Source organism: Neophocaena asiaeorientalis, unplaced genomic scaffold (assembly GCF_003031525.2).
Source record: "Neophocaena asiaeorientalis asiaeorientalis breed wild unplaced genomic scaffold, Neophocaena_asiaeorientalis_V1.1 scaffold43, whole genome shotgun sequence".
In the NCBI taxonomy this organism is placed as follows: Eukaryota; Metazoa; Chordata; class Mammalia; order Artiodactyla; family Phocoenidae; genus Neophocaena; species Neophocaena asiaeorientalis.
Window position 1 is genome coordinate 7,984,474 of NW_020173674.1, and position 23,227 is coordinate 8,007,700.

A 23,227-nucleotide genomic window follows, 5' to 3' on the forward strand; every position below is an offset into this window, starting at 1 on the left:
CGGACCTGGGTGTGGCAGGCCGTGCAGAAGCAGGTGCTGACAAGAGGCCGAGGGGTGTGGAGGAGGGGAGGGGAGGCATCCAGCAGGGGGGCTGGGGGCGCCTGAGAGTGATGAGCAAGCTCCACCCAGCCCTTCTTTTTTTTTTTTTAATTTATTTGGTTGCACTGGGTCTTAGTTGTGTCAGTCAGGCTCTTTAGTTGCAGCTTGCCAGCTCCTTAGTTGTGGCATGCAAACTCTTACTTGTGGCATGCCTGTGGGATCTAGCTTCCCAACCAGGGATCGAATCCTGGCCCCCAGCATTGGGAGCGCCACCAGGGAAGTCCCCACCCAGCCCTTCTGAGGCAGCATTTTGGGGCTGGCTGGGGACCTCACATCCGACCAGGGCTTTGTATGCAGGGTGTTAAGAACTGGCCTCGGAATTTGGGTGTGGGGTGGGATTTGGGGTGTTAGACCCTTCCCGGGTTTGGTCGCTTCTTCAGGATGCTTGATGAGGACAGGGACCCCTCCTAGGAAGTGGGGGCAGGAGGAGGGAAGCTTCTGGAACCTGGTGGTAGCCAGGTAAGAGCAGCATCCAGGGACGGGGATGGTGGCTACCCACTCATCATCCCACTTGAACTGGAACTTTTAGTCCTGAGCCTGACGGAACAGCAGGAGTTGGACACATGAAGCAGGGGTGCTGGACTTTGGGGTGCCACTTGTCTGCTGAGCAGCTGTTCAGGGGACTTGCCCCATACATATCCGTAACCTCAGCAATATGTGGGTCCTGAGATTTCTTTGGGAAGGGCTGGAAACTGCTTGGCTGGAGTGGAGGCTGCAGCAGGAGGGGTCCCGGGTTTGTGGGGAGACCACCCTGTCCCCCAGGGTCCATCTGAAGACGTGCTAGGGAGACAGGGGCTCTTCATTGTCAGCCTGTTGCCTCCACCGCCCAGAACTTGCACCCCCTTGAGGGGCCGGCCAGCTCTGCTTGCCCTCCTGTGAGGCTGGGCCTCACTACCGCTCAGACCGCCTCCTCCTCTTCAGAAAGGGTCAGTTATGTTTGGAGGGTCTTCTTTCCATTGACCTGAAATACAGGTCCTGGAACCTCCCCCGTGGTTCCTGGTGATTTCCTCCTGTGGGGCCCAACCCTGTCTGGGCCTCCAGCCCCCCGGGCCACTTATTAAAACCCCCATCTCCAGCCCTGTTGTTCAGAAGCCAAAAGCTCGGGTCAGCCTGAGAGCCCGTCTAGCAGGTTTCGGGAGCAGGCCGCAGACCTTGGGTGTGGTCGCAGTGGCTTGGAGAACAGGCCCTGTTCCGACGTCTCTCCTCTGTGCAGACCTGGGGGCACTTGGCTGTTGAGGAGACACCTGGGCCTCCTTGGGAGAAGTGCCCGCCAGCTCAGCACCTGTACCTAGGGGTCAGGGATGCTGGGTAAACCCCAGGGGCGCCAGGGATGGGGCCTGCACTCCCCGGACAAGTGGGGGGGAGGGAAGCAGCGTTCTCACGGAGGCCCCGGCACACATCAGCAGCGTCGGTGCTGTCGTGGTGGGAAAAATGGGAGCAGCGAGCTGTCATCATGCGTACGCTTTACAGAGGCACAGGGAGTGGGTGGTGGAGCCTGTGGGTCTCACCCAGTTCTGAGGGACTCCGAGGCCCTGCCCGAGGAGCCCCCAGGACAGGCGTTAATCCAGTGGTTCCCAAATGCATGTGACCATGAGCCCTTCCTGGCGGAACTTCTGTTAGCTCTAGGGGCTCAGGAACACAGTCTGGGAAGCCAGCCCCCCTGCTCCGGCTTGAAGAGAGTGGCCGGGGCACCTGGTCTCTGGTGCTGCTGCCAGTGTGTGGAGGGTCAGGTGAGCTGGGTCAGCCCCGTCCGAGGCTCCCCCTGCCTGGAGGGGTGGGAGGAGAAGTAGAGACTGCCTCGCAACTGGGACGCCAGGGCTGCTGCTCTTGGAAAGTCATCCTCCTCGGGCCCAGCATTGATAGATTGATCTGTTGGTTGATTGATTTGCTGGTGTTTATTGACTCCCTCCCTCCATTCACGTTTCCGGTGCCTCCTGCATGCCAGGCCGGTGCCCTCTGGGATCTGAAGGGGTGGAAGGCAAGACCTGCTGGCCAGGGGCCCCTAGTGAGCGAGGTGTGGAACCAGTTACCTGTCCAGGTGAGAACCTGCAGGTGTGGCCCGGAGAGGGCAGCCTCTCCAGAGACAATGCCTGAGTTGAATCTTCAAGGGCCCTCACGGGCACCCGGTGGAGAAGTCGGCACAGACCCAGAGCCCGCTTGGGTAGGCAGGGCCTGCTTGGGGAGTGAACCAGAGGTGTGGCCAGCAGATGGGTGGGGCCAGCAGATGGGTCCTGTGCTTATGGGGGAAGCGGAGTCTTCCAGAGGGGGACAGAATCGGACTCGCCTGCGTGCCCCCTGCCTCAGAGCTTCTGGCAGACCCTCTCCCTTGCTCTCCAAGTCCTCCTCATCCGAGGAAACACCCTCAGTGGAGACCTGGCTCCCAGAGAGCCTCCCCACCCTGATCTCGTCCATGAGCATCCTTCCCTCCCCCTCCATGAGGCTGGAAGGGTGCCCCAGCCCCAGCCCCAGCACATAGTAGACCCTCAGTAAATATCCACTCACTGGCTGGCTGATCAGGTTCTAGAAAGGTGAGTGTCAGGTGAGGAAGAGCAGGCAGCCCTCTTGAGCACCCACTGTGCGCTGGGCCCTAGGAAGAGTTTGGGGAAACAGACTCGGTCCTTTCCCCGAAGCCTACGTGGCGAGCCGCCCTTTAGGGTGATCTCTGGGCTGCACCTGCCTCCAGGGGGCCGGCAGTGAGGACCAAGAGAAGAGGATGGGGGGGCGAGGGGCACCTGTGGGGTCAGAGCACCCCGTGTCACCCCAGCCAGGCCACCTGCCACCAAGGCACATCCAGAAATAACTTTGCTTCCTTGGCATATAAGGAGAAGCTCATTCACCCGTATCCAGATGTGAAATCAGAGCTAAGGCAGAAGTAATGAGCTCTTATTTTATATGTTAAATCTGGCAGAAACGGCTATTGTTCTCACGGAAAATAATTTTTTTCCTTTTCCCCCTCTTTGGAGTGTGAGATATCAGGCTAGGCCTGGAGAGCTGTGCATGTGGTGAGTGCGTCTAGGGGATGAGGGGTGTCAGAGGTGGCGGGACCCAGGCAAGCGGAGGAAGAGCTGTGTCCCCAGCACCCGTATGGTGCCAGTCTTATCTGGGTGCCCACATGGTTGCCGGAGCCTCTTATGAGATAATCCACGGCTCCGATTAATACATCTCCACGTGGAAACCCTCTTGGAGTCTGCCTTTAGCTGGCGGTCGCCTTCCCCGGGGCCCGTGGGATGGGGCCAGAGGTCCCTTCTCCATCCTGCAGCAGAATCATTATCTTGGTTCCCATGGTGCCCAGGGAATATACTAACCCAGAGCTTCCATCCCTCCCAGCCACCACCTCTATTCCAGTGGACCCTGACAGCGGGGCTGACCTTCGGGGCGGAGCCTGGGGAGGGGGTGTGGGCAGCCAAGACCACGTGGGTGACAGACACCGGCCCCTGGCACGCTGGGCCGCCGAGCTGAGAGTCAGCAGCTGAGAGGACCGTAAAAGTTAAATCTTTCTATTTATTTCAAGAAAGGACAAGGAAAGTGGACTTGGACATTTTATATGAAAACAGACAAACAGAAAAAAAGGACCAAATAGTTCATCACATTCATCTCAACACTGAAGTTTCAAGGCACCTACAAGAAGGAGGCCCAAGGGCAGTTCGCAGTGCACTTTGGTTTGTGTTGCTGTCGTGGTGGGTGTTTGTGTGTCTGGTGGTGAGGTTGGGAGGGAAGCGGGTGGGCCTGGGGCCAGGCCAAGTCAACCAGCCAGGTGTCAGATGGCAGCAGGCAGCAGCGGGACCGGCCCCATCACTCAGACCCCCGAGGTTGCTTTGCCCTTCAGAGAAAAAGGAAGAAGCCAAGGAGCGGGTGGCCAGATGGCCCCACTGGGCTGATTCTGCAGGTAGGAAAGGGCAGGGGCTCAAGGAAAGCCAGGGGTGCCCCTAGCAGGGGTCCCTCCGTTGGCAGAAGGGACCTTGTTCACAGCCCCGTCCTCCCCATGCCATTGGCTGGCCAGGCATCCACCTTCTGCAGCGGACCCTCCATTCACCAGGGTCTGGCTCAGGACCCCTCCCTGGTCTCTTCCTCCCCAGGCGCCAGGGATGGACTCTGCTGAGTACAGCGCTGGGTGGCCCCCGAGCGAGCGCGTTAGCACTCCACACCTCACCAGATACAGTAACCTCTGAACACTGGGAAGGGGGATTGCTGTTGGTGGCTGTTAAAAGCATTTGCTCCGCAGGGCTTATGCATGGGGTTTCTTCTAGTTTACTCTTCTCCTTTGCCTCTCCGTTCACACCCGCCTTGCGACATTCATAATAAGGGGGCAGAGTCGCACAACTGCACTGTCTCTCTGGCTCGCGGCCCTGCAGCTGTCCCCAGCCTTCAACCCCATCTCCCCGCTTCTCTCCCTCTCAGATGACAAACCTCTAAACACCGGGCGCTTCTGCTTCCTCCCCACGGCTCTCAGCATCTCTTCAGGAGCTGAATGCCAGGTGGGCATCTCAGCTGAGGCCGCTGGCCTGCAGGCAGGTGGTGTTCTGGGTCGGGTAAAAATATCTAAGCCAGTTTCAGAGTTTTGTGTGTGTGTTCCTCCTGGGTACGCAGAACCTTTTGAAAGCGGGACCAGCCAGAGGTGGGTGGTTTCTGGGACCCTCTGCAAGCATGTCCTTGCACAGGGCAGGTGAGAGGTGCCCTGGACATTGGCTCCTGGGAGATGAGCACATGGCAGTCCCGTGTCTGCTGTGGCTTTGATCGTTGGCTCGTGTTGCATTTGGTTTCCTCCGTCTTGAGGAGAAAGCCTGGTTAGTTCCTCCAGGTGGGCGGCTCGGGTGCGGGGACTCTCGACAGAAGCGTCAGACACGGGGGGGTGGGGCACCCAGTTCTCTGCCCCCCTCGTCACCCACCTGAGGCTTGGCTCGGAGAGGGGGAACCGGGTCACCCCGGCTGGCGGCCAGATCTCGCCAAGCGCCTGGATTTCCCCATCAGGCTCACAGCTGGTGATCGCGGGTCTGAGGGAGGGTGGAGTGAGATGCTTCAGGGAGAAGGAGCCCCTCCTGGGGCCAGGCTGCCAGCAGGGTGGGTGCAGGATGAGAGGAAGGCCTCTGCCAACACACCCGCCTGGGCCCTTTGCACTGAGCCCCAGGGACAAGAGAGGAGGGAGGAAGAGATGAGTGACACCCCTGTGTGCCCCGCGCTGTGCTGGGCCTCAGTGACCCAGCGCCGAGGAGCGCAGGGACCCGGCATCTTGCCCGAGCCAGCGGCCGTCAACCCTGACTGCTGTAAAAGAGATTTAGGGGCGGTGACAGGAAAGACGTTCCTGCAAGGACCCTCCGGGCTTGGACTTTTGGGCCTTCAGGTGGGGGGTGGCGTGGGTGGGAGTGGGAAGGACAGGGGCCATGGCACCGTGGTGGCTCCGATGGCCACAGTGCCTCAGGGACTGGCTTTGCCAGGAAGTGGGGGCCGGGTTAGCCCCCCACAGGACCCCCTGTGCCCTCAGCACAAGTGGGAGGGGCAGTGGCAGTGGTGTCAGAAAGCCCCTGGCCTGCCAGCCTCTCCAGCGGGGAGCAAGGCAGCAGCTGCCCACCCACCGGCTGAAGATCTGCCCGGGCATGGTGTCCCCAGGGGAGACGTGGGGAAAGGTGGGCTTTGCCCCTGCAGCATGGGAGGTGGGGTGGGGTCTTGGGCAATCCTGGAAATCATATTAATGTGAGAAAAATGGGCCTGACCCCAGTGATAATAGAATTTCCGAAACTAGAGAAAAACATTGGGTTAAAAATGCAAAGGGAGGGCTTCCCTGGTGGCGCAGTGGTTGAGAGTCCGCCGGCTGATGCAGGGGACACGGGTTCGTGCCCCGGTCCGGGAAGATCCCACATGCCGCGGAGCGGCTGGGCCCGTGAGCCACGGCCGCTGAGCCTGCGCGTCCGGAGCCTGTGCTCCGCGACGGGAGAGGCCACAGCGGTGAGAGACCCGCGTACCGCCAAAAAAAAAGAAAAAAATGCAAAGGGAGGGAGGAAGTAAAGGGAGGGAGAATCAAGAGGCAAGGGAAGCTTCCTGAGTGTTTTTAAAGAAGCGAATGTGGATATTTCAGGCAACTACTTGGAACATTTCAAAAGAAATGGTAAATGCTTAAAAATTGTAGAGTGAAAAGTGCCCCAGGCAGCCGTCACACTGGCTGGGACGGGTGTATTAAGCCAGCAGCTGTGAGCATGCTGTTGGGAGAACAGCTAGTGGGATGGTGGTGGGAGCTCAGGGGGGCGCGGGTCCTGGCACCGAGGATGGCCGGGAGGCAGCCTGGGACGGGGAGCTGCAGTGCCTGGGAGGTGGCCCCCTAGCGGCCCCAAGAGAGCCAGCGCAGGTGGTGGGTCACTCTCTGCGCTCCCTGCCTGTCCAGACTCCTAGATGGGGCGGCGCGTGTCTGAACTTCCTCTCCCAGCGCCTCTTAGACACTGAGGATGGGGATTTTGCAGGCTGTCTGGTGGCAAAAGCGACTCTTTGACGGGGCTGGGTGGCCTGGCTGTGAGATGGCCCTGACCTGCTATTTTCAGGGGACACTGGTCGTTTTGAGCAGTCTCTCGATATCTTCCTTAAAGGGTCCTCAGGGATGGTAAAGTGAGAGTGGGAACCAGGATCTTCTCCTCAAAGAACCAGGCATTGTCTTAACAGCTGCCACCTCCCCATCAAGTGCTTGAATGTGGCCAGTGACAAAGAGCTCACTGCCTGATTCTTTTTGCTGGGCCAGATTTCTCTTCCCTGACTTCAGTTTTCCCTTTACCGTTGGCCCCATTTCCCTTTCACTGGCTGCAGGGAATGGATCAGAGACAGACCCGCCCTGGAACAGAAAGGAAGCAGAAGGACTCATGGCTTTAGAGTCCTACTCACGAAGGGACTAGCCCAGCCACTTCCCCTAGCTTTTCACCCCGAAGGCAGATGGAATCTGGAGGGCAGGGGCAGAGACTCTGCCTGTGGGCCAGGGCCTCTGCCTGCGGGCCACGGCAGCTTCTGAGTGACCTGTGTGGGCCACGTAACCCCCCCACCTCGTCCCAGGGGCTGCGCACGGCACTCGATGGAGGCAGAACTGCTTCCCCACCCGCCCCACCCCGAGCTCGAGCCCAGGCTCCGTCCAGCCAGCATATCCGGAGCCAGCGCTGGGGCACGCGTGGTGTCAGCCTTCAGAGACCCCAGCTCCCCACCAGCCAGGCCCAGAAGAATCCCTGCTTTGCCTTTGGCCACTGGGGACAGGTTCAAAAAATGCAAAAAATCCCCCTTTCCCTTCACCTCCAAGGGGTTTAGTCTCTCCTAATCAATTTGGCAGACTCGCTTGCTTGTGACCGGTGATGATTTTCATTTTTGAGCCTTTATCCCTCCTTAAGAAGAAAGATGCCTCCTCTGTCTGATTCTAGAAGGCCTGTGCAGGGCTGTGAATTGCCTGCTAGCATTCACCCTGGCGCAGGCCCAGAGCCAGGCATCCGCTGCCTGTCACCCGCACTGATCTGAGTGCTGGGGGACATGGGCGCAGGGGACACCCCCAGCTGACCCCGCCTGAGCCGTGGCCCTGAGAGTGCGGTCTGGCCCTTGGGGCTCAGGCTGCCATGCGCCCCGAGGCCCCTCCTTCCGGAAAATGCCCCAGCTCCCTCCTGGTTGCCTTCCCAGCTCCATCGCTCCCTGTCTGCCGCATCCAATTTTCCTTGTTGTATTTTTCATAAGTGCGAGGCTCAGAAGCCCCGTCCTCCCTGGCACGTTCAGCTGGAAGCAGATTTCTGGAGTGGGTTGGCTTTGGGACTTGAGCTGCCATTGGAGGGGGTGGCGGTGTCCTCCCCTTACTCCACAGCTCTGAGGGGGTGAAGGAGGGATGCTCAGATGCAGTCCTGGCACGTTGCCCAGTCAGCTCCCTCAGATCCCCAGGATCCCTCACCTGTCCTGTCCCTGTCACTCTGGGCCTCCGTCACCTGCCTTGGGCCAACCAGAACCTTCCAGAATCAGCAGATGGTGGGGGAGCCCCCATTTGGCTTCTGGAGCCCCCATCTTTTCTGGGTGAAGCTAGACCCGGCCTCAGCCCACCCCTGCATTACAGAAGGGGAAACAGAGGCAGAGGCTGTGGATTCGCAAAACCTGCTTTCCCTGCATCTCCCTAGAAGCTCTCCCTGACCTTTCTTACTCTACTCCTTGCTGGGGCTGGTGGGCTTCCCTGGACCCCTAGGGGAGGGGGGAGGAGGCCCGGTGCCCATTGAGGAAGGAAGAGGCACAGGCAGGCGTAAGCTTCGGACTTCGGGTGGGGAAGCCTGGGTCCCCCAGCCACTGTCACCTCCCCTGCCAGCGTCACCCAGAGCGGGAGGGAGCCGGTGCCCCAGCTCCTACCCCCAAACCCCAGAGGCCCCCTAGTCGGCCATGCAGCCGCCATGTTAACGGGAGGTGGTCCAGGAAGCAGGAGCCAATTTAGAGAAGATGGAGGCTTCCGTGGGAGGCCGCAGGAAGAGGGAAGGAGAAAAGGGAAGAAAAGAAGCTTTTGATGCGCATCGTGTCTGCGGAATTGAGTATATGACTAATTAATAGCTTTTATTCTTAGTAATCTCTTAAGCATTCCATACGTTGGGCCCCACGCCTGAGCTGAGCTTACAAGAGGCCTCATTCGCAAAATGCAAATGACTCGCCTGGCCCTGCTGCCTTCTTTCCTTTTTTTTTTTTTTTCAGGGGAAATTTAAAGGAAAATTGCCATGTAATAGAAAAGAGATTCCAATCACTACATCTAATTACCACAAAGGGTAAACCACTTAACCAAAGAAGTGTCATGATTTTTTTTTTTTTTTTAACTTGAAACCTGCCTTAAATGCCACAAAATACACTCATCAACGCTGAGGTCAATGAGGTTGTTCTGGCTAGTTAGAGGCTGCAAGGGTCAGGTCGGCCGCCCACAGGAGGGAGATTCTAGACAGAAGTGGTGGCCCAAGCCCTGTGTCCTCACGTGCTTCTAGGGGGTGGAGGAGGCTGGGTGCCCTGGAACATCCTCTCTCATTATGTTGCATGGCTGGCTCAGAGGGGCTGGACCAGGAAGAGATGGGGTTTCAGAGCGGACCTGGCTTCAGGCCCCATCCCTGGCTTGGGGGGCCGTGAGACAGCAGACAGTTGGAAGCTTGTTCTTAGAAAGGATGCTGGAAAGATGTTGGGATGCTGAGGGCAGAAAAGATGAGAGGGGGGCCCCCGGGCCCTGGCTGGGCTGAGTCTCCGCTATCTTCAGCACTTACACCAGCAGGAGGAGGCCTGCGGCAAGGCAGGCAGGGCCGGGTTTCCCCCTGGTGTGAGGTGGGGCCCAAGCCCCCTTAGTACAAGAGGCGGGAGCAGGAGACTGATGTGTCCTCGGGCCCAGGCAGGCCTGGGCCTGCTTTGTGCTACGGGGCAGGAAAGTTCATCACCCAGGCCTGGCCTGGAGGGCGCTGCTGCCACAGGCAGGCTCTCAGAGCTGCAAGGTCTCCCCTGTAGCCCTCCCTGTATAGGGCCACCTGCTGTTCCCCAAATGCCTTCTTAGCCTCTAAGGGGATGATCTGACCTCCTGCCTGGCTCCGGGAGAAGAGATAGGAGGATGAAGAGTGAGAGCAGGGGACCAAGCATGTTGGCAGCAGGGGTTGGGGGTTGGAAGTGGGGAGGCTGGGACCGATTTTCCTGGAACACTGGCCAAAGACAGGGGTGGTACCTTGGGAAGGAAACTGCATTTCAGAACCAGCAGAGACCTTGAACTTCTGACCCCCAGCCAGTGCCCCACACCCTCGTGCACCCTCTCCTCCTGGATGCTGCTAGTGAGGCCCCTCTGCTCCTCCCTGGGCCACGGGGAATGCGCCTGTGTCTGGGGGGTGCCAAAGGGAGGGCGAACTTGACACGGATGTGACCTTTACACAGTCCCAGCCTTGGAAACACGGTCCCAGCCTTGGAAACATTTCTCTCCTGACTTCATTGTATGAGAAAATGCTTCAGGTGGGAAAAGGGAAAAAGCTTGAGTCTAGAATGAAATGTGTCCATGACCCTCGGCCTCTCCCTGGAGCTGGGGATTGGGGTTCCCCCCTTGGTGAGACCATCCATCCAGCCTGGCAATGAGAGCCGCGCCTCTTCTCCACCTCGCTCACGCAGTTGTTGTGTCCATTTCTTTCAAGCCCAGCCTCTTCACTGAGGGGCCAATGGCATCTTTTCAGGTCCAGCAAATGGCTGGACCCCGGGCCTGTCACAGCAGCCCTGTGACTGCTGTTCATCTTTCTCTTCCTTTCTTTGGATTTTGTCAAAGCAGTCAAGGCCTTCTGAAAACACCACGGCCTGGAGCTGGACCCCTTCTCATCCTCCCTGCCCTCAGAACAGCGTCTCTCCTTTGACATTGCCCTTCCTGGGCGCAGGACAACTGGCACCTTGACAGATGGTGACCCGAGTTCCCCGAGTGCTGGAATGTGGGAGATATCAGAACCCCAGGCACCACTCCTCTCTTCTTTCCAGATTTGCTGTCATTATTTCATCATCGTTTTAATCTCATGGCTCACCAAACAGCACTGTCAGTTGATAAATGATGGCAACATTGATTCCAGAGGGAGGAAAAAAAAGATCTTAACTCTTCTGAGGGCTCCAGTCACTACCCTTTTGGAGGCTGGCATTTTTAGAGAGATCTGGTCTTCCCTCTTCAGAGCGGCATCCCAGGGGTGGGCACAGTGTGGTGTTCTGCATTCTGGGGTTGGGGGGCGTGCCGTCTCCTAGGGCTTTTCTGAGAATTTTCATGTCTTTTTCTGGGCTTTGTTTGAGCAGCCATGGAAACCATTAGGTCTGATCAGCTGATATTAAAAAAAAAAAAAAAGTCTCTGCACCAATTACCTGTCTCTGGAGGAAGCACTTTGCACAGAGTAAATGCTCAGGAAGTAGCTGCTGAGGTGATTGCATTTGTGGGGGTGTAGGGGGAGAGAGGTGAGGATACTGGAAGTCAAAGAAAGCTCTTCTCTGTATCAGAAAGGAGCTTGGCCCAGCTCTGGCCAACCTGAGATAGGACTGACTGAACTGAAAACACCCCCTGCCCAGGGTCTCCCAGCCACCCAGCCAGGACAGACACGCCTCCGCCTTTAGGAACAGCATTATCCCCCACCCCACTCCCATCCCCAACACACTTTGTCTACTTACTCAATGATTTCTAGGAGAAAGCAACATTTTCGTGACTCTATTGTCTCAAGAAATTGTACGAACTGACCCAAGAAGTACTGTGAGGACTGTATATGTGGCTCTATCTACCCATCTGTAGATAGAGACACGACATAAAGATAAACAGGTAGATAGATGCACCTCCAAGCGCTGGAACAGCCACAGCTTCCCTGGTGCTTCCATGGACTATGGTGCATGGAATTGAGGAGGGCTTCAGTATGGGAAAAAGAAAGTTTGTTTTTTAATCAGCTACATCGTCGTTCAAAGAATGCAGTGAAAGATGCGCTATTTCTGCAAATCTGTAAGGGAAATGGCATGGAAAGAACCAGGACAATATCTCCACAGCAAAACATCTTTTCTTCCCCTCTCCTTTGTGAGGAGCCTGAAGACCTTCCATCGTGTCGTCGCCAGTGAGCAGCCGGCAGTGAGAGCTGCATGGGGGCTGCGCGTGTTGGCTGCTTCTCTAATGGTTCCTTTGTGACGGCCCTGCACAGAGCATGAGGCATACACAGACGGTGCACAGGTAGTATCTTTCCAGTTCAGGAAAAATAAGAGCCCCAATCCAACCCTTCCTGCGATATTATTTTTAGTCTTTTCCTCCCCACCTGGCATAATTTGGTATAAATTATGTCTTCATCAATGTCAAATCCCCCTCCTGCCTTCTATTCTTTAAAAAAAATTATTTTTTTCACTGTTGTGTTCTACGAAATTGTCAACCCTCCCCAAACTCTGCTCTCTGATGGGAAAGTCATCATGGAATTTCTTTTCCTTGTTCTGTCCGATGGCAGCAGGCTGGTCAAAGCCACACAGTCGCCACACCAGGAGGAGGCAGGAGCCGGGTGCTGGCATCACGTGTAGGAGTAGTCTACGTCGGGGATGCCGCCGTCCCGGTAGCCCCGCGTGGCGCCGTAGCCGAGGGTGTGCGTGCCCTTGCAGAGGCTGCTGCCGTTGGAGGGGAAGATGGTGTGGAGCACGTACTCGTCCTTGCTGTGGTAAGGGTTGACGGGCAGCCTCTGCACCCCGGGGCCGCGGATTTCCAGGATGGAGTTATCCTTCTTGGTCCCCGACTCCAGGTAGTCGTCCTTTTTCCGGGTGCCACGGTTGTAGGCCCGCTCCCGGGTCAGCAGCTCGCTGGCCCGGTGCACGTAGCAGCAGATGGTCCCCAGGACCAGGAAGAGGAAGACGAGGGCCACGGCACCACCGACGATGCCCGCCACGGGCAGCCCCGCCGTGGGGTCGGCGTTCTGCTCCTGGTTGAGCGTGGTGGTGGGGCCGTAGCTGTCGGCCGTCTCCGCCTTGGCACACACAGGCGTCTCGTCAGCCACATAGGTGTTGCCGGTCTCCATGGTGACCATGCAGATGATATAGGTGGACTTGGGCTCCAGGGCCGTCAGCAGGTACTCTGTCTTGTCCCCCTGCACCAGAGTCTCCGTGATGGAGCCCACGGCTGGGCTGTGGCCCAGGCGCAGCCAGCTGAGCCGGAAGGAGGAGGCGGGGAGCGTGGCCTTCCACGTGATGCGGATGGAGTCGGCCGTCAGGGGCTTCACGTGGATGACCAGGGTCTTGGCGCTATCGCCCGTGGCCATGGGGTAGTCGAGGCTGGAGTCAGGGAGGCGCAGCCCCGGCCTCTTAGCCTTGAGGGTGAAGAGCGAGCCCTGGGGCGTGGTGGCAGAAGTGTGGTCACTGGCCGTGGTCTTGGCGGCGGCGTTGGCCGCTCCGCCCTGCACCCCCGCCTCGAGACATTCATCCATCTCGCTGGTGATGTCCTTGATGGCCATGCCCCGGACCTTCTCGGGGCCCTGGCACATGAGGCCTCGCACGTTGACCACGGCCGCCCGTGCCTTCACCCAGTCCCGCAGCCACAGGAGGTTACAGCCGCAGAACCAGGGGTTGTTCCGGAGCAGCAGCTGGGCCAGGTTCTGCAGGTCATCGAACAGGCCGCGGGGCAGCGTGGTCAGGTTGTTGTTGGACAGGTCCAGGCGCTCCAGCTCGCGCATCTTGGCCAGCGTGTTGTAGGGCACGTGGCTGATGGCGTTGTCCTGCAGGTAGAGCTTCTGCAGGCGGGCGCTGGGCAGGTTGAGGGGCGGGGCGGCCAGCGAGTTGCGCACCAGCGAGAGCTCGGTCAGGTTCTGCAGGCGGCTGAAGGTGTCGTCGGCGATGCGCTGGTTGGCCAGCAGGTTGCCGTCTAGCACCAGGCGCCGCAGGCTGCTGAGGCCCTTGAAGGCGTGCAGTGGGATGGTGGAGATACGGTTGTCATCCAGCCGCAGCTCCTCCAGCGTGCGGGGCAGCCCCGAGGGGATGCTGCTCAGGTGGTTCCTGCTCAGGAAGAGCAGCTTGAGCTGCTTGCTGTCGGCGAAGGCGTCCTCCTCTATGCTGACGGTGGACACGGAGTTGTCATCCAGGTGCAGCTTCTCCAGCAGCGGGATGCGGGCCAGCGAGTCCCGGGCGATGGTGCGCACGTTGTTGTCCTGCAGGTGCAGCTCCCGCAGGGAGCGGGGCAGGTTGACAGGGAACTCGTCCAGGTCGTTCTCGTATAGGTAGATGACCTGCACGTTGACCTTGGTCTTGAGGTCCTGGGGGATGCCGGCATTGTTGATCTGGTTGTTCTGCAGGTAGAGGGTGGTGGCGTCGTCGGGGATGTCGGCGGGGATGGAGGTGAGCCCCCGGTCGTTGCAGTAGATGAAGCCGTTGTCGCAGCGGCACACGGAGGGGCACGTGGTGCTGTCGATGACCTCCGTCAGGAAGGCGATGAGCCCATAGCAGAGGAAAAGCCAGTCCCGCAGGTCCATGGTGGCTGTGGTCATCACGACGGTGGCCGTGACGGTGGCAGTGGGCGTGGTGGTGGCGGTGGCAGTGGGGTGTGCCACCACCATGGTGGACAGCTGGGGGAGCCAGGCCCCGCTTGACTTGCAGCCTCTACACCTGCAAGGAGCACAAGACATGTGCGGTGAGAGTGGGTTGGGTGTCCACCCACCTGCCGCTGAGGGGTGGCTGCAGTCGAGGCCACGGGGCAGAGGTCAGGCCTCGAGGTGCATGCCCCGTGGCCCTTCCAAACGCCAAAGTTTACATCACAGGTGATAGCTCGGGCTGAGGTCAGCCTCTAATGGCATTGGCTAATGTTAATCTCAGCGGGAGCAAAGATGCTGCCCGTGAACAAGACAGATGTGGCCTTGGCCCTCCTGGACTGTGGCCGTGGGCCTCGTGACGTTACTTTACTGGGAGCCGGGCTGCAGGTTCAGTCTCCTTTCAGGAGCCCACACTGAGCCAGTCTTTGTGGCTGATGCTGAAAGTGGCTGCGCAGTGTTGATGGGGTGGATTTGGAGCCACCATTTCTCATTGGAACAGGGATCTCGTATCCCTCTCTGGCTTGGAACCAGGGACTGAAGGGAAAGCTTGTTTCTGCGAGGCCTGTGAGCTCGAGGTGGGGGAGGGGCGTCACTAGAACCTGCAAAAAGAATCTGCCAGTGTCCTCACTGGCGAGCAGGGGAAAGTGGGGCGCTTCATCGTCTGGTGTTAAAACAACACGTCCTGTTTGTCACTTGTGCATCTTATAGACAGAAGAGTAGGTGTCAACAGAACTGCTTTCCCGTGGCTCTACAGAAATCGCTTTCTCTCAGCGGTGCCCTTCCTACTGTGTTCCATGTAACGTGAGAAATTATTCCATACTCTGCCCCCTTCCTAAATCACGAAATTTTCAGCTATTTTTAAAAATATATATATCTGTTTTCTTGCATTTAAAGACATGAAACAAATAAAAGGAGGGAGGGGTCCACACTCCGAGGGAATTGTCTGCAAGGTGTAATTTTGGTTTTCACAAATGGAAAAATTGCAGTGTAGATTTTTCTCGTATTACGTTACTGTTCATAGTGGTAAAAAAAAAAATCAATTAAAGAGAAATTATCTTTCAACCTCAGTGGGGAAGTGGTGTTCATGCAGCCGGCAAAGGTCTGCTTTATAACTCCAGGTTCACAAACGCTTTTCAGCGTGAGACACAGTGGCCTCTGGGAGCCTGAGCTGAGCCCGCAGCCTGGAGGGCAGCCCCGGTGTGCAGAGCAGAATTGGGACCCACTCACTGAATGAGATGGTGGGGCCCTCACTCCCATGACCCAGGGACCCTGTGTCTCCATTTCTCAACCAGTTCAAACGCTTCTTCCTTCTGTCCCTCTCCGTTCCTGGACTGCTCCCCTCCGTCTAGCAAACTGCTCATCACCCTCCAGGAGCATGCTCAAACGTCTCCTCCTCTGCTAGGTCTTCCTCATGCCATACAGAGCTTCCCTCTGCTCCATCCATCCATCTGTCCATCCATCCACCCATCTCTCCACCCATCCACCTATTTACCCATCCATCTATCCATCTACCCACTCATCCATCCATCCTTCCATCATCCATTCATCCATCCATCCATCCACTCATCCACCCACCCTCTCACCTATTTACCTATCTATCCATCCATCTACTCACCCATCCACCCACTCACCCATCCATCCGTCCATCCATCCACCCACCCACTCACTTATCCATCCATGCATCTGTCCATCCAGCCGTTCAACATGTCTTTATTGAGCACCTACCATGTGCCAACCTGTGTTTTAGCCACTTGGGATTCTATTCTAGTGGGATAGTAGCTCACACTATAATAAAGGTCTCACCTAGAATTTTATGAATATTTAAGTCATTTAATCCTTCCAGCAAATGTCAGGTCAGTTCCCTTTTCATTCCCATTGAACAGATGAAAAAACTGAAGCTCGGAGGTGTTAACTTGCTCGAGATCACTTGATAAGTGGTGAAGAGAAACCTAAGCCAGGATCTTGACCACTAGGCTTGAGGTGCTGCATGCATCTCGTGCCCATCTCTGTGGGCTGAAGGTTGCACTATTTAGTGACTAGTGACTAAATTCCGGGTGCTTGAGGGCAGGGACTGTGGGTCGTGTAGGCCTGGTGTGGCTTGCCATCAGTGACCACCCAAGGACAGAAGGGAGGCGGCTGAGGTGCCAGGCAAGGCGCGAATGCCTCTGCCCTGCTCCCTGCCGACCCCTCAACTCTTGCCCCATTTGCATTACAGGGGCCTTTGCCCAGGCTGCCGGCAGCTCCAAGGCCTTCTGGAGGGAGCTCAGGCTCTGCCCGTGGCTAACGCACTAACTCTGCTCAGGGCCTGTTAGCGGAATGAAGCTTTATCCGTGAGGTGGACCGAAGGCAGGTGGAGGGCCAGCCGAGGACACCTGGCTGGAAGCAAGTGAGGGTGAGGGGGAAGGGTGCACGGGGTCTGCGCAAGGAGCCAGAGGGGGATGAGGTCCCGAGGGAAGCTGGGAGGAAGGGGGACTGGTGAGACTGTGACCAACACTCTGGGCCTCCGAAGCCAGCTCAAGCCCCCTCCCAGCCGCCGCCGCTGGCCTGAGGGGCTGAGGACATTTACCTACTTACTCCTCATGCTTCTTTGGAGGTTGTCCCTAGTCTGTGGGTCATGACCCCACTCACACCCCTGCCACTTGGGACTTGGAGTTGGTCTTTGCTTCCCTCACATGTGTTCCCGGCTCTCAGTGGGTTTGGACAGGGATAAACCCAGGCATGAGGGGCAGCCTCTGGCCAGGCCCTGCCCAGCGCCCTCACAGGTACATGTTTGCATCTGCCCCCACCTGTCACATGCACACAGGTCCTCGGTCCCATTTTACAGCTCAGCAGCCTGAGGGTCAGAGAGGTGAGGGGCCCGTTCAAGGTCACAGCCAGCCCAGGTTTCCAGCTGCACATCTGTCCCTTCCTCTGCACAAAGCCAGAGCCATGACGGTTATGGAGCCTGGAGGTCCTGTCTCAAGATGCTTATGAGCAAAGAGGCAGGGCCAGGGCAGGTGCTGGGGACAGGAAGGCTCAGGCCTTCTCAAGGCCACCTTGCCTCGGTCTCAGGGGTCAGGTCTGAGCCCAGGAGCACCTCTGCCCAGGCCCCTAGCATCTGGCCAGAGGACGCACACCCTCCTCTGAGTCCTGGCGCAAGGGATGCTGTTGGCCCCTGGGCTCACAGATTCCGGAGCAGCGCCCTGAGCAGGGGGCAGACTTGTTAAGGCTAAAGGCGAGGCCAGACCGCCTTCTCTGGCATTGAACATCAGTCCCCGGTGCCCGCTCAGCACGTGGCCATAGCCCTCAGCCTCCAGATGCCCCGGCATCGTAATAGAGTCTAAATTACACCTTTCAGAGATGCCTGATGGATAACCAAGAAGCATTTGGGAGGCAGGGACCCAAGGCCTTTCTCTTCCCCTGTCTGCGGCCCTCATCCATCTTGGCTGAGTCTCCCCTGCCACCCCCTTCCCCAAGGCCTCCGGTTGCTGAGCCCTGGCTCCAGGAAGGCAGGGAGGAGCCTGGGGTGGGAAGGAAGACAGCGTGCCTTGCCTGAGGAGCCCTTTAATTGCCCGGGTGCCACGAGGCCCTTTTATTCCCTTGTTTTGTGTTTGATGGTTTATGTGGCCATCAAATGAAACCCGGTAAATCGCCCGTCTTTTACTTTTCGTTGTTGCGAGAATCCCTCAGACTTCAGCATGGTGTGAGTTATGACCTGCCAGCTCTATGACTGACAGCCGGATCCTTGGCGTGTGATGGAAGTGGGGGAGGAGAGCAGTGAGATGGCTCAGACTAGAGGTATCCAGACCCCCATTAGCTGAGAGGTGACCTGGGGCGTCATTCTTGGCATTTTCTATCAGTCGCTAGCTTCTGCCATCTAGGACAGAGACACCTGGGTTCGAGCACTGCCTCTCTCCCTCTTCCTGGCTGTGAGATCCTGAGCAAGTTACTTGCCCTCTCTGAGCTTTAGTTTCCTTATCTATAAATGTAGCCATCAAGTTCCCCTTAGAGGGGAGCTCACTACTGAGCATTCAGTGAGGTAATACCTGCAAAGTACACCCTTGTAAGTGCATGAGGTTTAAAAGCTGCTGTAATTCTCTGACTGCTCCAGGCATACCGGTCTAGCCTCTGTGTTAACTGCTTGTCTCTCTCCTCTGCAATCCAGAGGCCCTTTCTTTACTCCCCTGCCCCTGCTGTGCCTCCAGGGTAGACTGGGAGGCTGTAGGCCAAGCTGCTTCCTGGCAGAGACTCCCTTTCATTGCTGTGATGCTGGGTCTCCCCAACCTCAAACTGTGCATCCTCAGCCCTGTCCCCCCAAGCTAGGGTAGAAACACTGACCCTAAGCCTGCTCTCCCTTGTGCTGCCTCTGGGCCTTTGCACATGCTGTTCCTGCTTCTTGAACGCCTACACACCTTCCCCACTCAAGCTTCGCCAGGCCAGCTTCTGCTCACCCCCCAGGCCTCAGCTTGGACGCCCCCTCCATGAAGCCTCCCAAGTTGTGTCTGGCTCTGCTTCCCATACCCACTTGACTGGTGGTAGTCGGACCTGAGTAATATCTGTAAGTACCTGCCAACTGGATGGAGGTGCCTCCCTGTTGGAGACACCTGGCCTCCCGGCGCTCTGCCCCGTTGTCTTTTCCAAATCCCATGAAGCTGGGGCTGCCAGAGACCCACGGCCCTCTGGGGGGGTCTTCTTGGGGAGTCAGAGTGAGGGCAGGGGGGCAGCTGCAGGACCCCAGGCCCAGCACAGGCCCTGGCACGCTGGATAGGAGAGGGCATCTACCGCCACAGGCTCTGGGGATGGGGGCACAGTTAGACATGACGCACCAGGGGCTGAGCAGGGGTGGGGGCATGTGGCAGGAGGGAGCTGGGCATCCCAGGCAGTAGAGGGAAGTCTGGATAGGCCTCCCCTTGCCTCCCAGTCCTGGCCTTCCTCCCCGTTTGCCAATGAAGGCAGCTCATGTGAGGATGTCCTGATGCTGCGACCCCCGAAGTACCGTCCCCACTATGGGAATCAGAGAATTCCAGGTGGCACTGACCCCAAGAAGGAGGCGTGTAGACTAGAAGCGGGGAGAAGACACCAGGGCTAGGTTTGAATCTGACCTCACCAGTCCTCAGCTGTGTGACCTCCAGTGACGCTCTCTGGGCCTCGGTTTCCTCGTCTGTAACGTGTTGCTGAGAACCCCACTCTTCTGGGAGGATGACAAGGGAGGGGTTGTGTGAAGTGCCTGGCACAGGCCTGGAGGTTTTGGAAAGAAGGGCTGCCCCACCCTGTCCCTGGGAGGGACCCCAAGGTCCTCCTATGACCCACTCAGGGCAGCCACCCACCTGTCTTGGCTGAACTTCAGAAAGAGGGAGGGCAGACACGAGTGGGCAAGGGGGCCCCAGCTCAGACAGAGGGAAGCCCCTCCCCCTCCCCCTTTCTCTGCACCCTCCCAGTCCCACCCTTCAGCAGGAAGAATTCATTGTGTTTTCCCTAAACCTTGCCAGGCCCTCGGGTCCTTACTGGCAGAGCAGGGCCCGAGGCAGGAGTGAGGTGTGCAGGGCAGACTGGGGGCGGAAGCAGTTTCTCAGCTCCAGGAGGACCCCTGCCCCACAGGAAGCAGTAACCTCCCCACCGGGCTGAGAGCTCCACCAGAGCAGGGTCACCTCCATACCTGTGATGGGTCCTCAGCAAACCTTTGTTTAAAGCAATGAGGGACCCCGCATTTTTCTCCTCCACCAGCTGACGCTATCTCTCAGGGCTCAGCTACAAGCAACATGGAGGGAGGAGGGCCTAGAGGCAGGGGGGCCAGCCTTTACCTCCTGGTGCTCACGGGGGCCTGGGGAGAGCTCCCCTCTAGGAAGCCTCTTCCCTGGGAAGGCCTGCCTGGGATCAGTTCTGCTGCTCCACAAACCAAGAGTGGCCTTGGGTCTCAGGCCTTCATCTGTAAAATGGGCCCATAAACTATCTACTGCCCTGGGGGTTGAGCAGAGGGCCTGCTGCAGGTCCAGGAGATGTGAACTGCAGGCAGGAGGGGGACTTGCGACTTTTGTGTGAGTGGGCCTTTTCCGAGCCCACCCTCGTTCAGGCAGAAGCCCCGGGCCTGCTCCTGCCCAGCCCTGTCTAGGCCCACTGGCGGCCCCGTCTTCAGGCAGGATGCCATGACCTCAAGACCCTTCCAGCCCTGCGTGGCACAACTTTGCTCCTGATCTCGGCTCCTGGTGCCATTGAGAACTTGTAGTGCATGGGGGGAGGGGGTGGGATTCTTTTAAAACCTAAAGTTAATTATTTTTCTAATTTCATGCCGCATGCATTATGCATCAGCTGTTATCACTGGCGGTAATTACAGACAGGTACGCAAATCCACTAAAAATGTACCTGGAGTTCACCTCACCGCGTAGGCCGTCTGGGCTGTGCCGGGCGGCGGGATGTCCTGAACTTCAGAGAATGCAAATTGCTTTAAAAAACAAGACTTTAAAATTGTGTCTTAGGAGGTTAATTATATTGATAACAGTGTTCGATATTAAACTATTCAGGGCCAGGAGGGGTTGAGGGGGGGATGAAAGGAGACACATGCAATTTTGTTTCTTTCTTTCTCTGTATTATTTAATAAGATGTTCCTGCACCTATATTTCTGTCTGTCTGTGTGCATTTTTAGTAAAGCTGCCTAGACTGAGGCTTAATTCCTTCTGGGAAGGAAAAGGGAAAGGTCAGGAGTTTTTCAGAAGGTAAGAGGAGGGCCTAAGGGCTGTTATTCCGGGTGGGGGGCAGCCCAGAGAACAGGGCAGGGGCCCTAGCTCTGCACTGCTGGGTTTCTCAGCAGCCAGCGGGATCCTGACAGCCAGGGGCTGGGAGAGGAGCCGGGTGATCAGGAAAGACTGGGAATGGTGATGCTTATTGATCATAAGACAGAGGCTTGGGTGCGGCTGGGGCTCCCCCTAGGAGCTGTGTGGCATCCCCCACATGCAGGCCCTGTTCTTGGGGCGATCCCTCCCCTCCCCCAGTTGTTTATCACAAGTTGATTGTCAAGCCCTCCCACTAGGATGTAAACTTCTACGAGTCAGAATATGTTCTATCTTGTTCACTGGCCTAGTATAGAGCCTGGCATCAGAGGTGTTCATAAACACCTGTTGCATGAATGTATGAATGAATGAATGAATGAATGAATGAGGATGCCAAAAGGGAGGCCCCAGAATCTGAAAGCCAGGACAGGGCAGTGGGAGAGAAGAGGGAGGCTGGCCCTCTGTCAGCCCCACGCTGGGAGGTAATAATGACAGGTGCCCTCACCACAGCCTCCCAAAGAGGCAAAGGGGTAGGTCTGAATTGTGCAGCAGGTGGTGGAGGAGCTGGACGGAGACCCAGGCTTTCCTTTCCCAGATGTCTTACCTGCCCTCCTCAGCTGCCTGGTGGGGCCACCCCAGGCCCCGAGGGAGCAAACCCAGGGAAAACCCCTGGCTGTCTCCTCTCGTCTGCTCTGACATGGGTTGGCCAACCAGGTCCTATCCAACTGCAGGTCTGCTTCCAGGCTCAGAGGCTGGCCCCACTTTCTTAGAGATGGCCCCTTCCCTCCCACCCCCGCAGATATGCACAAGCGTGGAACTCACCCTCAGGACCCTGGAATCAGGGAGGTAGAGGACCCTGGAAAAACTGAGGCCCAGAGAGGAGAAGGGATGGCTCCAGGGCAGAGAGAACCCTCCAGCAGCCATGAACAGCCCTCTCCCTTGCCTGCCTCCTCTGGCCCTGGCACTGAACTCTCAAACCCTTTCCCAAAGGGTTGGCATGGAGAGGATGATGGTGGACAGTATCCAACTCAAGCAGGATCTAATGGGGGCTACCCACCAGCAGGTCTGCAGACCCCTCTAGCCCTGTGGGGTCGGTCCACTAGTAGCAGTAGCCGGCAAAGCTGAGCCCCTGCTGCATGCTCAGCCCTACACAAACGCCTCTCCTTTCCAGCTGGCCACAGCCCTGCGGAGCCTGTGTCCCCAGTGCACAAAGGGGAGCACACTCAGGGGAGGGAAGGGACGTCCCCAAGGTCACACTGCTCACAGCTGGAGGGCCAGGGTGCTAACCAACCTCTGTCTGGCCCCAGAGCGCAGTAAGCTGGTCTTTGTTTTCCTGCCTCGGGATGGAGGGAAGCTCAGCAGAGGCAGAGCCCAGCACTGAGCAGATGCTCCATAAATATCTGGGGTGCAGGCCTGCTGCTGCCTGCCTCTGGCTTGGCCTCAGCCCCAGGAATTACCCACCAGTCTCTCCTAGGAGATGGGAGGAGAATAGGAGCAAGTGATGGGGCGGTAGGTAAGGATGGAGGAAGGGAGGCCGGCTGGGCAGGGGCCGAGCTCGGGCTCCAGCGAGCTCACGCCGCCTCACGGCCCCGCTGCCGGGCTGGTGCGCCGTTATAATAAATAACAGTAAATAGCCGATCCGCAGGGCATCTTTCACGCCGGTGGCTAATAACACGGCTATTAATGCCCCCTCAGACGGCGTGCGTGCAGCGCGGCACTGACAAATGTCCCAGGCCCTGGCGCCGTCATAAATCAGCCCCTCTACTGGGGAAGAGTGCGGGGAATTGTCATTTTCCATCTTGGTAATGAATTGGGGCTTCCCTGCCCTGCCCAGGGCGCTGCCGATAGAGGTGGCCTGGGGTTTCTGGGATTTGTGTTTGGGGAGGCATGAACCCTCCCTCCTGGCCTCTGGGAAGCCAGAAGAAGTAGGTCCCCCCCACCCCCCCACAAACCTAGCCAGACCACGCCACCGCTGCCACCGCCCGCTGTGTGACCTTAGGGCAATAACCGCCCATCTCTGGGCCCCATCAAGCCACTCTCACCAACAAAAGGGCTGAACTGGAGGCCAGAGCAGATGATGCCTAAGGGCCGGCAGGTGCAAGGCCTTGGATGGTGGCTTTGGATCAACCCCACCCTGGGTTCTCCTGGCCAGGGCAGGGGAAGGCCTTGGATGGAGGGGACTTGTGGACCCTCTCCAGTTGGAGGGCAGCAGGTGCCATGGCCAGTGGCTAGTTCACCAAAGGTCCTGCCTCTCCAAGGCCTCACGGCTGCCCCCTCTGGTCAGAACTCAGAAGGGCTCAAAGTGAGACCTCCCCCAAGGGGCAACGGCTGGGAGGGGCGGGAGTTTCCTCCAGGAAAGGTCACTCCCTTACATCCTGGGTCCACCCACCCTGGGGCAGA

General features: G+C 57.8%; 2 protein-coding genes across 2 annotated transcripts in view; one reads left to right on the forward strand and one right to left on the reverse strand.

Moving 5' to 3' along the window:
* Positions 1-23,227, forward strand: part of MACROD1 (mono-ADP ribosylhydrolase 1) — a 151,292-nt gene that overhangs the window by 30,426 nt on the left and 97,639 nt on the right. The window lies entirely within an intron of this gene.
* FLRT1 (fibronectin leucine rich transmembrane protein 1) lies at positions 11,380-14,111 on the reverse strand. Its single transcript, XM_024749019.1, has one exon. The coding sequence runs from the start codon at positions 14,109-14,111 to the stop codon at positions 12,087-12,089; it is 2,025 nt and encodes a 674-aa protein (XP_024604787.1). The 3' UTR covers positions 11,380-12,086.

Excerpts from the sequence above, each read along its gene's own strand:
- FLRT1 (XM_024749019.1), bottom strand. The coding sequence starts at position 14,111 with ATGGTGGTGGCACACCCCACTGCCACCGCCACCACCACGCCCACTGCC.